The following is a 15899-nucleotide window of genomic DNA, read 5'->3' on the forward strand; positions in this document are numbered from 1 at the left end:
ATCAATGGTGGTAATTTTTTTGCTGGATATCTGGGAAAAAAACAAATAGCTCCCTTCTCATCAGTTTCTTTCCATTGATCCCTATTTTGGGATCTTTCTGGCAGAAGAAGGGAACAGGCACTTGCTGCAGTCACTGTGTGGCGTTGCCGTCATTTCACAAAGGGTATGGCTTTGCCTCCTGCTTTCTTCTCCAGCAGCATGTAAAAGAAGAGGGACTGAGTTGGACGTGCTGAATGAAGGTTCGGCATCATCTCCACTGGTGTCTGGGATAAGGGACATGACTCTGACCTTTTGTCTCCTTCCACTGGCCTTCAGCAAGCCTGGCAGGAATTAGGGAGAGTTAAAACCGAAGTCTAAATTGACTCTGCACACTTCTCTTTTCCCCCTGCCAACCTGGCCAACTGGGCCTGTAATTGACTAGTATGCAAATTACAGCCCTATTAAATAGTGGTGTCTGTCTATCTCTTCCTCCATTGACTAGTCCTTGTTAATATTACTAAGTCTTTGCTTGAGTTAAGGAAAGGGATGGAAAACCTTTTTAATTTAAGATATGTTAATGTGTTTTTCTGGACAAGTTCTTTTTAAACATGATGCTGCATGCAACCAAAATGATGTCCAAAATGTACAGTTCTGAACAGTTGCTGTACCACTTTAGAGATACGCCACCTGGTATCAATCCAAACACACATTTTCACTCACCTTGCATGCAAACTGCTTGATTATATTCTGCATTTATTAATCTTGATCTTAAAACTGCTTTCCTGATATTTCAGTAGCTTCAGCATTTTAATAGCTCTGAGGTAAACAATAGTCATTAGAAATATTCATACAATGCATGTGAAAATGTGTCCCTTCATACCATTGTTTGTTAGAGCTCATTACTTGCTTAGTTAGGTAGTCTGCTCAGTTTCTTTTATAATCCATCTTTAAATTAGCACTCTGTTTTGCAGCATCTTCTGGTCTATGAGGTCTTAACTTGAAATAAACTTTCAGGTTTAAGAGATTCCAGTGTTATCCTCTTGGTCTTCTGCTAGAAGCAGCTTCATTCTGTATTGCTGAGAAATTGCTCCTTTGTCTTTTCTGGCTTTGACTTTCTCAGTATTAAAACCATGCTTCAGTAGACTTCATTTTGTCCAAAGTCAGTGCTATGTGCTACATAGCAATAAATAAACCTGTGTGTTGGCCCCACGGACCTTCATAGACACATACTTTATATTCTGTAACTTATCTTCACTTTCAAAAATGCTAAACAGTCCTGCCTTCTGCAGCTGTCAGCAGGGAGGGAAGTTTCTATTCTTGATCAGAGTGTAATGCAAGTAGAAAACCTATTCCAAACTTCAAATTTGTTAGGACATACTTTGTGTCCTCGTTAAGGCATTTATACGGTTGATGTCAGAAATTTCACATTAGCTTTTACCACTTTTTACTTTTGGTTAAAACATGTTGGACTTGCTGTTATGGAGTCTATCCTTTGATATAACAACGTCTTTATTGGGTTCCATAAACAGAGGTACCACGGTAACTAGCAAGATCAATAAGTGTTCATTAAAAATACTAAAGTTTGACAGAATAAAACACAACATTGTTAAGTTTGTCTTTATAACTGGAAATTCCTGGTTGTGATTCAGTGGATTTCACTATTTGTGCATGTAATAGTACATCTTAGATTGGCACAGTCTGAGAATTGCTGTAGAGGGTAATAGAATCATATCTCAATATACGTGGTAGCTGCTGTTGGACATAAGCTTGACTGATTTAGCATCTTTTAACACAGATTGCCGTAAATGCAGTATTGATTGGATCTAGAATAAATGCTGCTTTTTCAGTTCTTTTAATCTCTCCAATACTCTTATCTCTGAACTCTGTGAAAGATAAAACTCTAGAATGATCTGTGATGTTTTTCTTAGATGGGATTCTGAAGTAGAAACTTTGTTTGAATTCAGGGTTTCTTTAGAAATGGGTTTTGTGGCTTTCAAATTGCACTTCTCTGTGATAGGAATTATTGTAAGGGAGAACGGCTTTAAAGAACATTTCAGCTAAGATTTTAGGTTTACTATAATTGAGGATATTGAGAATAGTGACCCACTGAAGACCTGACGAGCTCTTCTAATGTCAGGAGAGAACGTGTGTATATATAAAAGCTTAAATGTGTTTCATGCCTTTCTTTACAAAACATGTTATCCCACCATATGCTGCATACTTGTGTTTTTTTACACATTGAGTTTTGACACAGGCAGCATATTTTAAGAAAAAATAATCAATTAGTGTAGGGACCAAATATAATGCCTTCCAAAGAGCTACTCTCTTTTTCCCACTCAAAACATCCCAGCTTGCACCACAGTTTGTCACAACTGTGGAAAACTGTTGGAGGTGGCTTATGGGGTTCGTGTGAGTACATTGTTTGCAACACCTCGCCTTTTTTTATAAAGATTTTTATTGTAACAAAGTAGTAGTATATCACAAAAGAAACAGTTGCAAAACCATGTTAGGCGCAAAGTACTTAATCATTGCCATCACTGGTGTGCAGCAAGCTTACAAACCAAAAAAGCAGTCTTAGCAGCAGGATATGACAGCACCAGGAAAATGACTTCTGGCAAAGGTGGGATACAGAAGATTCTGAGGGAGAAAGCTCAAATGTTAAGCATCTGTTTGGAGGTAGGGGACCCAGTTTCTATAAATCTAATAATGCCCTTAAAGATAAATAAAATTTAGAACAAATAATCCCCAGAAGGGGAAACAGTCAGTGTATCTTTATAATAAATTATACAAATTAAGTTTTGAACCTCTAGTGATCAGGTGTTTCAGGATTATTTATCCGTTAAAAAGTGTTTATCTACTTGAGATGCTTGCTATTGAGATTAAGACCTCTCATGCAGCTCTGTGTTCATCCTCCCACAATTTCCTAACTCCCTGGTGTTGAAAATTTTAATGAAAGGCAAAATGGGTTGGGCTTCTTATTAAAATAAAACCATTAATAAAAAAGAAGTGATTATAGACAGGTATGCTGATGTATTCATCTGGGAAAAAACAGGAATGATAAAATAACATATCAGATCCATTCAGTGAAAGGCTTTTTAAAAAAAATTACCCAATTTACGTAAGAAAAAGCTCTATTAAAAATGACTGGCATGTTGACTCTGAAACTTTTTTCAAAGCATGCTAAATAATCTCTAAATCTATAGTAGGCAGCTGATAGTCTAACTCAGGAGTTCTCAAACTGGGGGGTCAGGACCCCTCAGGGGGATGCGAGGTTATTGCACGGGGGGGTCACAAGCTGTCATCTTCCACCCTAAACCCCGCTTTGCCTCCAGCATTTAAAATGGTGTTAAATATTTTAAAAAGTGTTTTTAATTTTTAAGGGAGGTTGCACTCAGAGGCTTTCTATGTGAAAGGGATCACCAGTACAAAAGTTTGAGAACCACTGATGTAACTGAACCAGCATCCTTAAAGATCTTCTGGAGTTCTGACTTAACTGAATGACACAGACTCCAGAGCTTGTGCCCCCAGTATCTGTAACCACAAGGGCATTTCTTAAATGTAAATGTATGTAACTTTTTCTTTTGATCACATGGAACAGCAGGTTTGGAACTCCTGTTGCCAGATACTGAGTTTCTTCCCTGAGCCTGAACAATGCTTATATTTTACCACCTAGTTTAAACTATGAGGCACCACATGACAGCCATCCATCCTTTTTGCTGAAGAAGATTCAATAGACCTTCCTTCAAAGCATGAATGTTAATCAATGTACTGCTTAATAATCCCCAAGTACAAAGTACTCTCGAACAATCTTGTCCCTTGCTCTTCACAGAGATATTGAACTGCCATTCCAGCGCTCCAACACCCCTAGTCCTTGTAGCAGAGTAGACTCATGAGTAGGATAAACTCATTTTTAATTTTAATTATTTTTTTATTTTTTTGCTATTCAGCATAGATATCCTAAGCCTTCAAGTCTGGGTTATGTCCATTAAGTCCTCAAACCATTACAGTGGTTGAGGTTTATTAAAATGAGTGTCCCACTGGAAGAGCAAATTTTAAAAAAATCTGGACACTTTCAAGCAGCAGCAGAGTACTTGACTGGAATTACTGTTCACCCAGGAGATCATTCCCGATCATTAGACCTGGGGTGTTAAGAATGTTTTTAAAAAAGCATTTTTCATAGGAAAAATAACTGATACAACCCGCACCTTTATTTCAAATAATACTTTGGTGCAGATCACTAAGAATTTCAAGGCCCAAGCTTCTATACATCTAACTAGTCAAGACAGGTGTCCACAAGCTAATGCTGTCAATGCATTTGAATTGTCACATTGCAGAAAAGGACAGTTTTAAAAAAACAAATAAGTTTTAGTCAGTGTAGAATAGTTAATTGCTCTAGCTCCTACGCAAGTGATGGTAATGCTTATATTCTCTTTGACACAAGACAGATGTTTGTGAGAAGAAGTGTTTTCTTTTCACTATACACAGTAGTTTGCACTTTGTCATGGGTCCATCATGCTGTTCTTTCTGCCTCTGCCTGAACCCAAACCCCCTCGCAGCCTGACAGAAATGTTCGCTTATGCAGCTAGCCCTGCTTCAGTTTGTACCACCTCCTCCTCCAGCATTCGGCTGCGACATCAGAAGTCAATGTCCGTGTCAGCCTCTGTGCACACGAAGATGATGCTACCTCCAATAAACAATGACGCAGATAACTTCAAGCTTATGTAAGAAAAACTGAAATAATTGTGAAACTAAGTTTTACCTGCTTTTTAACTTTGTGCTGTGGAATTTTAGTCTTAGATTTGTTCTAGGCTGTATTTTCTGCAAGATGTTTCCTAATTTTTAGTTTTGTTTACATTTATTGTTTTGTGGTGTTTGTGATATCCTACCATAGTGAACATTTAATACTTTTTTCTTACTACTAAAATGATAAAAAATCCCCCTGTTCTTGAACACTTTGTGGGGGGATTATATTCTAATCTTTTTGTACTGTTAGGAATTTTAATATTTTCAAGTAGATTGCTGGTATATAGAGTTCTGTTACAAGATGTTCACAAATTAGCAAGGTTCTCCACAGGCATAGAAAGGAGAAAGCAAGGTTATACATTATCCATTTCCCTCACACACACCTGGAAGGAAGATTGTCCTTCCTTCTTTCATCAGTCTTGTCAGTGAAAATCTGTATGCACAGTTTCCTCTAATTCCCAACTGGCTTGCTCAGTATTACATTTTTCTAAATGCACAGATTTGTGTTTAGACTTTCTTTATTCCTAACTTCTTGTAAAATATTACTTGATTCTGTAATGTGATGTAGTAACTTTTTGGTTTTTCTGCCATGGCCTATATAAGGATATCTTTAAGCGTACTGTATTGTAGAATTTACGGTTGCACATTTGTAGGTATGCATTTGTTCCTGCAAAACTTTGGTGTTTCTGTAAAAGATAATATGAAACTGTATAATATGTTTTTGTTTCCTTCTGTAGCACTGTTTCTGATCAAAGAACTCCTGTTGCTTCAACTCATAGCATTAGCAGTGCAACTACACCTGATCGCATTCGTTTCCCAAGAGGAACTGCCAGTCGCAGCACTTTCCATGGTCAACTCCGAGAGCGACGTACTGCTACATACAATGGACCACCTGCCTCACCCAGTCTATCCCATGAAGCAACACCCCTTTCACAGACTCGGAGCAGGGGCTCCACTAATCTTTTTAGTAAATTAACTTCAAAACTAACAAGAAGGTAAGGCTTGTTTTAAAATAACAGCTGTAATAGTGAGAATTTTTCTTCGCTTAAGTACTTCCCATTCTCCAAATACTTTTTTGCTGCAGTTCAGTTCTATTCATATTCATTGAACAACGTGTTTGAGCTGTTTCTGCAATTTGAAATGCTAGATGTATTAGTTTTTGAATTTTTTTGAGTTCTTTAGATCTTTGAAAGCCATTGTTCTTATAGTTTATAATTATAGTCAAATTAATTTCTATAGGGTTACATGGGTTATAAGTTGGCAGAATTTGGCCTATCATACTTCCTGCTAGGAAACATAATCAACATGTCTCACCTTGATCTGTAACATACTTGGGCTTTTATCCTGCAGAGATTTACTCACATGGGTTAACTTGACTGTTCATTGCAATGGTGTGGTCTGTCACTAGGACTGATTTCTGTCTGGAGTTTAATGACAGATGGGGCTAAGGAGCTATAAAGCTAGACTTGTCAACTTTCTAATCACACAAAACCAAACACCCTAGACCTGCACCTTCTCCGAGGTCCTGGCCCTGGCCACTACATTCCCCCTCCCTCAGTGACTTGCTCTCCCCCACCTCACTCACTTTTACTGGGATGGGGCAGGGGGTTGGGGTGCGGGAGGGCTGGAGGACTCTGGGAAGGGGACAGAAATGAGAGGTTCAGGGTGTAGGAGGGGGCTTCAGGCTTGGCAGGGAGTTGGGGTGTGGGAGGGGGTGAGGGCTCCGGCTGGGGGTTTGGGCTCTGGGGTCGGGCCTGGGATGAGGGGCTCAGGGTGGGGGAGGGGGCTCTGGGTGGGGCGTGGCTTTACCTCGAGCAGCTCCCGGTCAGTGGTGCAGCGAGGGGGCTAAGGCAGGCTCCAGAAGCAGCCAGCAGGCCTGGCTCCTAGGCAGGGCGCTAGGAGGCTCCATGCGCCAGTCTCACCTGCAGGCACTGTCCCGCCCTCTCCCCAAGCTCCCATTGGCTAGTTGCTAGCCAATGGGACTGCGTAGCCGGTGCTCAGGGTGCGGGCAGTGCACGGAGTCCCGTGGCTCCCTCCCCTAGGAGCTGGACCTGCTGGCTGCTTCCGGGGCGCAGCACAGTGCCAGCCAGGACAGGTAGGAACTAGCCTGTCTTAACGCCGCAGCACCGTCGACCGGACTTTTAACGGCCCGGTCGGTGGGGCTGACCGAAGTCATCAGGGTCCCTTTTTGATCGGGTGTGCCAGTCGAAAACCGGAAACCTGGTCACTCTATATAAAGCTGCCCTAATTTTTGAAAGAGTCAGCCTAGCCTAAAAGCTCAGTTTAAACAGAAGCCGGCTCAACTCTTGAAAGATTTATTTGTGTGGCGCTTAGTTTAGGCATAGACCTGACTTAGTCTTAAACGTTATAGCCTACCCAAGGAGCTTAGCCTAAGCAGAGACTTGCTCCTGTTTTGAGGGTTTTTACTTCAGCAGGAAGTTACAACGTTCTGAATTTGCCATTGGTAACTTAAGTTTCTTCTGTTCTCACAGGAACTAAAATTTAAAAATCATATTTTTCATATACATCTTAAACATTCCAGAATTCTTTATTTTCCTCTTTTTGGTATCTGAGCTGAAGACCTATAGTTCATGCATGTTAGAGAACTGCATGACATTTGTGTGTTCATCTTCGAGCTTATGTGTACTTTTTTTGTAGGAGTGAGGCTTTGGGTCCTATACACACACTTTCTGATTCTCTTCTACCTCTGTTGTGCCTTTAGTAGCCTAATCTTGCTAAATGATTTATAGACTATTCCACTTGAATCTTTGACTACTTGTTTTGTACTAGGCGTATACCCCACAAACATTGACCCATTCACTTACTTTCTTTTTTATAACCTTGTATACACTATTTCTCACAGTCTTCTATCCTTTCTTCAGAACTGTGTGGGCTAAGTCAACCTACTGTTTCCTTATATCTAACTAGCGATTCCAGTATGGGGAATTTTTGCTTTAAAATGTAGAAGTTTTCTTTGACAAATCCAAGGCGCCTCAGTCTTGTATTTGGTAAGCTTTTGCCCTGCTCCAAGTTCTCCCCTCTCTGCTGTACATTATTTTGAAAAATTACCAGGTTAAAGAGGGGAGATGTGTGGAGATTTTTTTTATCATTAAGATGTCTATTTTTATCTCAGTAACTTTTACCTATAAATGTTGGCTTAGAAAAAAGCTTTACTTATTCAAACATTAGATCCTTTTGGAGCATCTTTTTCTGTCTGTACTATTGCTAGTTTTATAATGTTTCCTTTCTTAATGTTTCCATCTACCATTAAAAATGTGGATGCATTCATGTACTATGAATTTGTAAGCTTTGAGCCCTGCTCCTGGAACCTATTAGCGAGCATTGTCAATTATTTAGAATATAATTAAGCTTGTAAAAGCTTGAACTCTGTTTTTTAATTCACAGCAAAATAGCTTTTGGCCAGACCCCTTTTGACAGTAAATAATTCCACTATCTGGGGATTATTTAATAAACTGCACAAATGAAATACAAAATCTCAATTTCTTGTTACATACTATGTATTAAGTATGCATTCAGAAGCCCTGTTCAGAATCAGGCCCCTATCTTGCTTGGTGCTCTACAAACTCATAGGAAGGCACCCCATCCCTAAGGACTCAGCACTTCGTTGTTTCTTTTTCACCTTTGCAGAAAAACATCCTTTTAATCTTAATCTTTTCATATCCTGCTTCATTTTTCCTATGGGTAAACTCTTGTGACAATAAATTACTTATATTAAGGAGTGGGCAATTTCACACTTTTGCCGCTAAATATAAATGCATCGTTGAGGCAGTTTGTGACAGGTTGGGTCAAAGAGACTCCCTTGGGACTGCCACCTGATGTGCTGACACTACCTCTGAGCCCATTTTCCCTGGCAGCTTGGGACTTCAGAACCCTGCCTTGTTGAGCCAGACATGCTAGTTTGCTCCAACACAGACCCAGGGTCTGAACTACGTCCCCCAAAAGCTGCGGACTTAACTGAAGACTGCTTAGAAAGTGCTCCTGTCTCTAGCACCCAGATACCCAGTTCCCAATGGGATCCAAACCCCAAATAAATCCGTTTTACTCTGTATAAAGCGTATACAGGGTAAACTCATAAATTGTCTTCCCTCTAGAAGTGGTTCCAAGTAATGACAGACCAAACAAAATAAATTACCAAGCAAAATAAAAAAAAACACGCAAGTTTAAGCCTAATACAGTGAAATACAGTCTGCTCTGTGAAAGAAGCTTATTGGAACATCTCTGAGGGTGAGATTTACCTGCATTTAGTTTCCTACTGCATTAGGCTTAGACTTGCATGTTTTTGTTTTATTTTGCTTGGTAATTTATTTTGTTCTGTCTGTCATTACTTGGAACCACTTAAATCCTACTTTTTATACTTAATAAAATCGCTTTTTGCTTATTAATTGACCCAGAGTAAGTAAGTAATTCTTGGAGGAGCAAACAGCTGTGCATATCTCTCTGTCAGTGTTCTAGAGGGAAGACAATTTATGAGTTTACCCTGTATACGCTTTGAGTTAATGAGAAATGAGTTAATTTTGGAGCTATTCAACTACAAAAGTTGAGATTTTTTTTTCCTGTCTGAAATACATAGGGCAATAGACAAAAAATCAATCCCTTTGTAAGTGCATACAGTGCTACAGTTTATGAATATTTTTAAACTGGTATACATTTGAATTCATAATATTTAGTGATGACTCTCTTCAGAAGAAATGTTGGAATGCTCTCAGAAGGAAAACAAAGTTGAAAACAATAAAATTAAGAGGAAGTTTCCTCAGCCCTGAAATCATTCTTCTAATCTCAGAATAAATTTGAAACTTTTTATTTCCAGGTGCATTTAAATATGAAATCTCATTGTTATTGCATGTTTCACTTTTTGAATGAATTTTCAATTTAATTGGTACAAACTTTTTTTGTTAATTATTGTTTTGGCTTAATTTCTTTTAGAAACATGTCATTCAGGTTTATCAAAAGGTAGGATTTATTTATATTTAAAGAAGTGGCTCCTGCAATTAACATAAAATTTGGCTTTCTAGCCTTGGTTTTCTAAAAACTAAACTTTCTGCTGAGAACTAAATACTTTCTTCCTTGAAAGGAAAATATAGAAGGAAATCCATTGACTAATGATGATACTTAAGCATCTGTGGCACCTGTATAACAAGATGCAAAGCATGCCTTGTGCACTCTTCTTTCCTTGATAGAGTTGATAGTACCAAAAATAATTCTGTTCTTTGTACTAATACACTTAGCATGCTTATGTTTGAAGAATGACGTGTTTGATAACACTGAAAAATGTAGACAAAACATAAGGGCACAAATGTGTAAAGGTAAGTGATGCTCTACATACTTTATCCTCTAATTTTCTTTATTAGGAAAATTCTTATCAAAATAGTGTATTAGTAATTTGCTTCTGGTCATAACAAATTTAGACATTCACCAAATTTGACTTAAAATTACAAATCACTTGAGAGATTGGAAGTTTGCATGAGGGATGAAGGATGTACATTGAAAATCTGCAAATAAGAAGCATTTTGTAGAGTACCCAAAGCCAAATTACTTCCTCTTATACTGTCCAGCAATGACATAAATTGAAGCACTTAATTACAATTTATAGATAAACAAAAGCACAAAAGTTATGCAAGTGCATTGACAAAAGGAACCAATCTTGGAAAAACTATCCTACATAGAAAGGTTTTAAGAAAACAGGCAGAACTGATTCTTCTTGCTTTAATTCTGGCATAAATTACAAGTAATTCTGTTGAAGTAGGTGAAAAAAGAGCCAGGCACCCTATTCTCAAAGCTGTATTGCTTCAGCACTCTTCTCCTAGTTCTTTGGAAAGCCCAACCATCCATAAGCTAAAACATGGGAAAAAAAGACCAACAGGAAAAAAGCTACCAAAATATTCTAAAAATGAAGCTTGATGGAAATAAAAATTTTGACTTAAAAACTGCTTACATCCGTATTTTCTTCAGAGAATAGAATAAAAAATAAGGAAGCTTGAAAAAGACTGTGTTCCAATAACTTCATTTCTTTCAGTATAAAACTCTAAATTCAATTTCACAATGAGAAACTAAAAGTTGTAGGAAGTCCCTCTGAAAGAAATATTGCTAGAGCTACTCGCAACTCTTTGGTCAGTGAAGACTTCTAAAACTTTGAAACAGCTTTTTGATTTAGCTAAATTTTCTAGTAATATCCTACAGTAGCCTTTTAAGTGTTGCAGAGCTTCTCTGGAACGATACCATGCTCCACTGTTGAGAGAAGAAGTTTTGATTCAGAAGTGCCTGCCCCCCCAAAATTCATTTCAGCCCAACATACTTTACTTTAAAAATGGGCATCAATTTGTACTTTCATTCTAAAGGTAAAATCATCACTGATATTTGCAATTTGAAGTTTGTCGTACTTTCTTTAGGCAAGCTGTGATATTGTTAGGATATAAATTTAGTTAATTCCATTAGGAACTGTATGTAATTCAACTCCAAACTAGCTGCGGAAGTTCACATTCATTCAAGAAAGTCAGGCTGTGAAAAATACCCTGCATACTAGACTTGGAATGGTTTCTTTGTTTCAAAACAAATCCTAGTATTACATTACACGCCCTCTTAGTGCTATGTCTGGGGCATTCCCAAATGTGAACATATTTTAGAATTCTTTTATTGGATTAGTTGCCATTGGCATTAATTGTCGGTTTACAGGAGTGTAAATTGGAAGGAGGAATATACATGGACTCTTGTAGTTTTATTTGTTGATCGGGTAGATCAGAGAAGAAATTGAGTGCCAGCAATCTTGTACATTTGACAATAAATAAAGGCAAATTTCTTAACTCAGCGTGTAGCCTGAGCCACCGAATTCTGAACAGTTGCAGAGGTCAGTGTGAGTTCTGTGAATTGCACAGGGATCTGAGATTGAAAGAGAGGCTTTGCCTCTTCCAAAGCTACGGCTATGGCTACTGTAAAACATTAGAATGTTAATTGAGCAAATAAGCTGCTATTTCCACAACTGGACTCTCATTATAATTTAATTGTAAGCCTTTACTGCATTTTGAGGCAAAAAGTGAGATGCATCTGTTAGTTGGGAAGTTCAATTACATTTTATAACTCGCGTTCTAGTGAGTTACCTTTGAATAGAAATATGGTACTGTAATATAAATTTCAGCAGTGGTTCATGTTCTGATAGTAACTTTTTCAGGGTATTCTTGTTTAAAAAGAGACTTGTGCAACAATGCACCTCTGAATTTTTCTTTCTATTAGTAGATGTGTATGTGCATGTGACTTCTACCAGTGTGCCTATCTCTCTCCTTCTTGTAAGCAGGCAGTGAGTGAAGTGAAATACATTGTTGCCTATAGCAATGCTACTGATTTTTATTTATTTATTTATTTTGCCAAATTCTTTACCTGCTGTGAATCTAGTCTACTGAAATTCATTTTATTTTAACATTGGAATTTATTATAGTTGCCACAAGGACAATATTACAACTTCACTTCAGAGAGCTCGGCAAATTCTGAGTGCTACACATTTCATTTGTTTTTTAAAAATTAAATGTTAATAGTAGTGCACTGCATTCTGATAGGTTTTATATCTCTCATATCTCATGTAACATTAACAAGATACTATACAGTGTCCTTGCATATCTGTAGGGATGCCTGTATGTTGTGGAAGGCTAATTTGATACTTGGATAGCAAAGGTGTGTTGATATTTTGATAGCTTTTTTGTTGTAGAATCTTTTCTTTAAATAAAGGTAATTTTCCTTGAAAAACCAGGTTGTTTTCTTTTATGTATAAATTAATTAAATCTTATTTTAGTAGACTCCTTCCATTTCCACTCCCCTATAATCATTTATGGCTTTTAATCAAGCTGTGAAATATTCTTTAGACAGTTTTTATTTTTTAATGTTTCACTGGGTTTTTAACTATACATATATACATAGAGAACACTTGCAATGCACAAAACATAATTTATGATAGATATACCAGAAGAACAGTACTACGTCAACATATCACTTACGCTATTGACTACTTTTCACATACCATTTAACAAAAGTAAATGAAGTGCTGTAGGCATTGTAATACAGCTGTGGGCATAAAACAGAAAAATAAAATATAAAATTACTCTATCACAAAACTAATTAGCTTATTAGTCAGCTCCTTTCTTTAACACATTATCTGCTCAATAGTCTTCGGTTATAAACCAGGAGTTTGTGTTCCTTTCAGTACTGCAGACCACATTGGCAACTTGGAAGCCTAAAAACTGTATCTGACTTGGAAGCATATACAGTATGATTTTAATCAGAAGTGCACTGGTGTGTGTTTTACTTACAGAATTCTGTAAGTTTGCATGGTGCTTTATAGAGCATAACCATGCTTCGAGGTCCAAGGGGAAAGGAATATGAATGGGAAGACTGACACTGCTTCTCTGAAACTTCATGCCAGTTTTTATGTTGGAGGTCACACATCATGGAATGTAGTTTTGAGTATATTTATTGGTTCAGATTTTAATTTTTAAGCCTATTCACAATTATAAGTACTTCCAAAAGAGGCTTACAAATAAGAGTACTTAACTCAAGTTGTATCTTGGTGCAGGTGTTTAGTGAATACCTTTGATTTCTCTAAATGTAAATTGAGTATTTAGAAGTTGGTCAATTTTAACTGAACTTCAGCCTCATCTGCTAGGATCAGCTGAAAATAGGTCTGAAACCAGAACAAACTATTTTTGTCCCTTTGAAAGTCTGAACTTTTGAGTAAGCTAATCTTGAGGTTTCTTGTATCATTCACTACAGGGATGACAGGTCATACTCTTATTTCTTGAGCCTTTGTTGTCAACTGAGAAAGCGAGTCTGATGTGATCTATAAATGCTTGCAACTATAAGCAAAAATGTTCTCCCCTACTTCCGAGGAACAGATGCCTCTAGTGCCCTTCAGAGAGTATTTTTGAGTACAGCACTTGACATTTTGTCATCTGAGTCAGGAAGTGACTTCAAAGTTACAGAGAGAGGAGTTTGCTGTGCCTTCCAGAATGAGCCTTCCACAAGATCCTTTGCAGGTCTACTGTTGAAACCTCTGGATCTGTTCAGCTTTTATAGCTTTCTCCCTTCCCATAATTCTCCATGCTTTCACTAGTGTTCCATCCCCCGGAGAAAGTGATGTAAAGAGCAGCCCAGAGGTCTTGACTTGTACACTACAGACCTAGTAGGCTTTTTCCATTTCTGAGTTCTCTAATATCCATTCATTCTAGAGAAGCACATCAGCTTGACATATCTACTAAAGTGATTATAAATGTTATTGGCATTTTAATCTGTCTTTGACAGGCTTCACAATTCAGTAACTAAGAGAACTAAATTATTTTACTGACCAATATGGACAAATATGTTGCATAGCTTAAAATGATTGTCTCCATCCTATATTGCTAGAGGTGATGATAGAACCATCTCTTCTTATAGGGCCTGAACCTGCTTCCACTGATACAATGAAGAAATACACATTATTTTTAATAGAAGAAGCATCAGGCCCTTAGTTAAGAAACCCCTTAGAATAGTCGTTGAGAGAGGCCTACTCCGGACGGCCGTTGTGGTACTATACACTCTGTGTTGACATAGTATTCTGGCAATAATCTGAACAGGACTCTTGCTTCAGTGTGAGCTTCATTTAGCCCAGTTTTTTTCCCTTCAAGATTTTAAAATAAGACCGCAGTGTTGAGACACTTTGAAATGTGATTCTGACCCCAAAAAAGTAGCCGAGAGCAGTGTTCCTGTATGCCTGCAACAGCATTTTGTTTGTATTAGTTAGGAAAAAGTTTGATTTATTGTTTTTTTGGATTCTCTTCTATATACTTATGTGTACTTGTTTTATGTAAAATCTTGCTATAAAGAAGAAAAAATACGTAAAACACACCTTGAAACTCTCCTTCTAGTTTAAGGATCTTCTTCTTTTAATCATGTTCCCTACCCCCTTCCTACTATTGTTTGTTACATCCTGTCTTTAATCAGATGGTAAACTCTTCAGGGCAGGGACCATATATCTATGTCGTACAGTGCCTGGAAGCACAGTAGGCTTCTGATTGGGGCTTTTGGGCACTGTGGCAATATAGAATACTGGTTTACCTGTAATTCCTTATCTTCACTTTAACTTTTATGTTCCTTAAACCTGTCTCACTGCTTTCTTGCTGGTTTCAGAGTATTACAGTAGCACCTAGGGACCCTGGTCGTTGTTCACAGTCCCTGTTCTATTCAGGTTCTTATACCATTCCCTGCAGAATAGCATAGGCGCACCGTATCCATTTTGACAGGGATGTACACGTAAATATAGAATTCCTGCCACATAATTTATAAACCTATGTTAATAGATTTAAACGTCACTGTGAAATAGTTAGGATTGGTATACAACATACGTGACTTGAACCCACAAAAGCAAAGAAACTAAAAGCTACATGACAGTACCTATGTTCCCAAACCGGCATACACTTCATCACCACAGCTACCATACACCACAGATGATGCACGACAGTTTTAACTCTCCCTTCTCATCCTCACACCATTTACCAAGCTGCCCTAATCTACTATGATTAGTTTGGTGTGTTAATGTTGTGTATACGCCTGGGGTGAGAGAGGCATGGGAGAAAGTAGCCAGGTGCTTGGGGGAGATTTTTCCACCTTGAGTCTGTTTTGCCTTGAGGGTTGCTTAAATGTAACATTAATATATAACAGTGTTAAGTAACTTTTCTGCCTGTAATCTTTATATTGCTTAATTTCTTTTACTCTTCTGCATGTGTCTTCTGGAAGATGAGTCCGTGGTACAGGAATTCAGAAGAATTCATATTCAGAGGAATTTTACATATTGAGAAATCTTGAATTTACCTTGAAATTTTTCTTATGCTAACTTTAATTTATATCCTGGTTTAAGGGAGGGTGGGAGAAATTAATAAGATGATCATTTTGATCTACAAGTTTCACTGTATTTGATCTACAGGTATGAGTGTGCATATTAAAGCTGTTTTTAATACCATTGTTCTCTCTTTTATAGCTTAGCACTTTAATTTGAACAATAATTAGTATATCTTTGTTTACGCTGAATTAATAAATTTTACATATTTCTAATTCAACATTCTTCCCCACTGGAATCTTAACTTTTAACTTCATGTGTACATGTGTCAATATAGTATTAAAATTAATACTAAAAGTATCTACTT

At 37.6% G+C, this 15899-nt stretch overlaps 1 protein-coding gene across 11 annotated transcripts in view; it reads left to right on the forward strand.

The window, feature by feature from the left end:
* The window catches only part of MARK3 (microtubule affinity regulating kinase 3), a 111036-nt gene that overhangs the window by 91128 nt on the left and 4009 nt on the right, over window positions 1-15899 (forward strand). For 7 of the 11 annotated variants that reach the window (XM_073349748.2, XM_073349738.2, XM_073349741.2 and 4 more), the window contains 2 exons: window positions 5460-5717; window positions 9667-9693. In XM_073349748.2, coding sequence (XP_073205849.1) covers window positions 5460-5717; window positions 9667-9693 — 285 coding nt within the window. The remainder of the gene's footprint in view (window positions 1-5459; window positions 5718-9666; window positions 9694-15899) is intronic. The other 4 variants (XM_073349739.2, XM_073349743.2, XM_073349745.2 and 1 more) reach the window with 1 other exon arrangement.

The sequence above is a fragment of the Lepidochelys kempii genome, chromosome 6 (assembly GCF_965140285.1).
Source record: "Lepidochelys kempii isolate rLepKem1 chromosome 6, rLepKem1.hap1, whole genome shotgun sequence".
Lineage (NCBI taxonomy): Eukaryota > Metazoa > Chordata > Testudines > Cheloniidae > Lepidochelys > Lepidochelys kempii.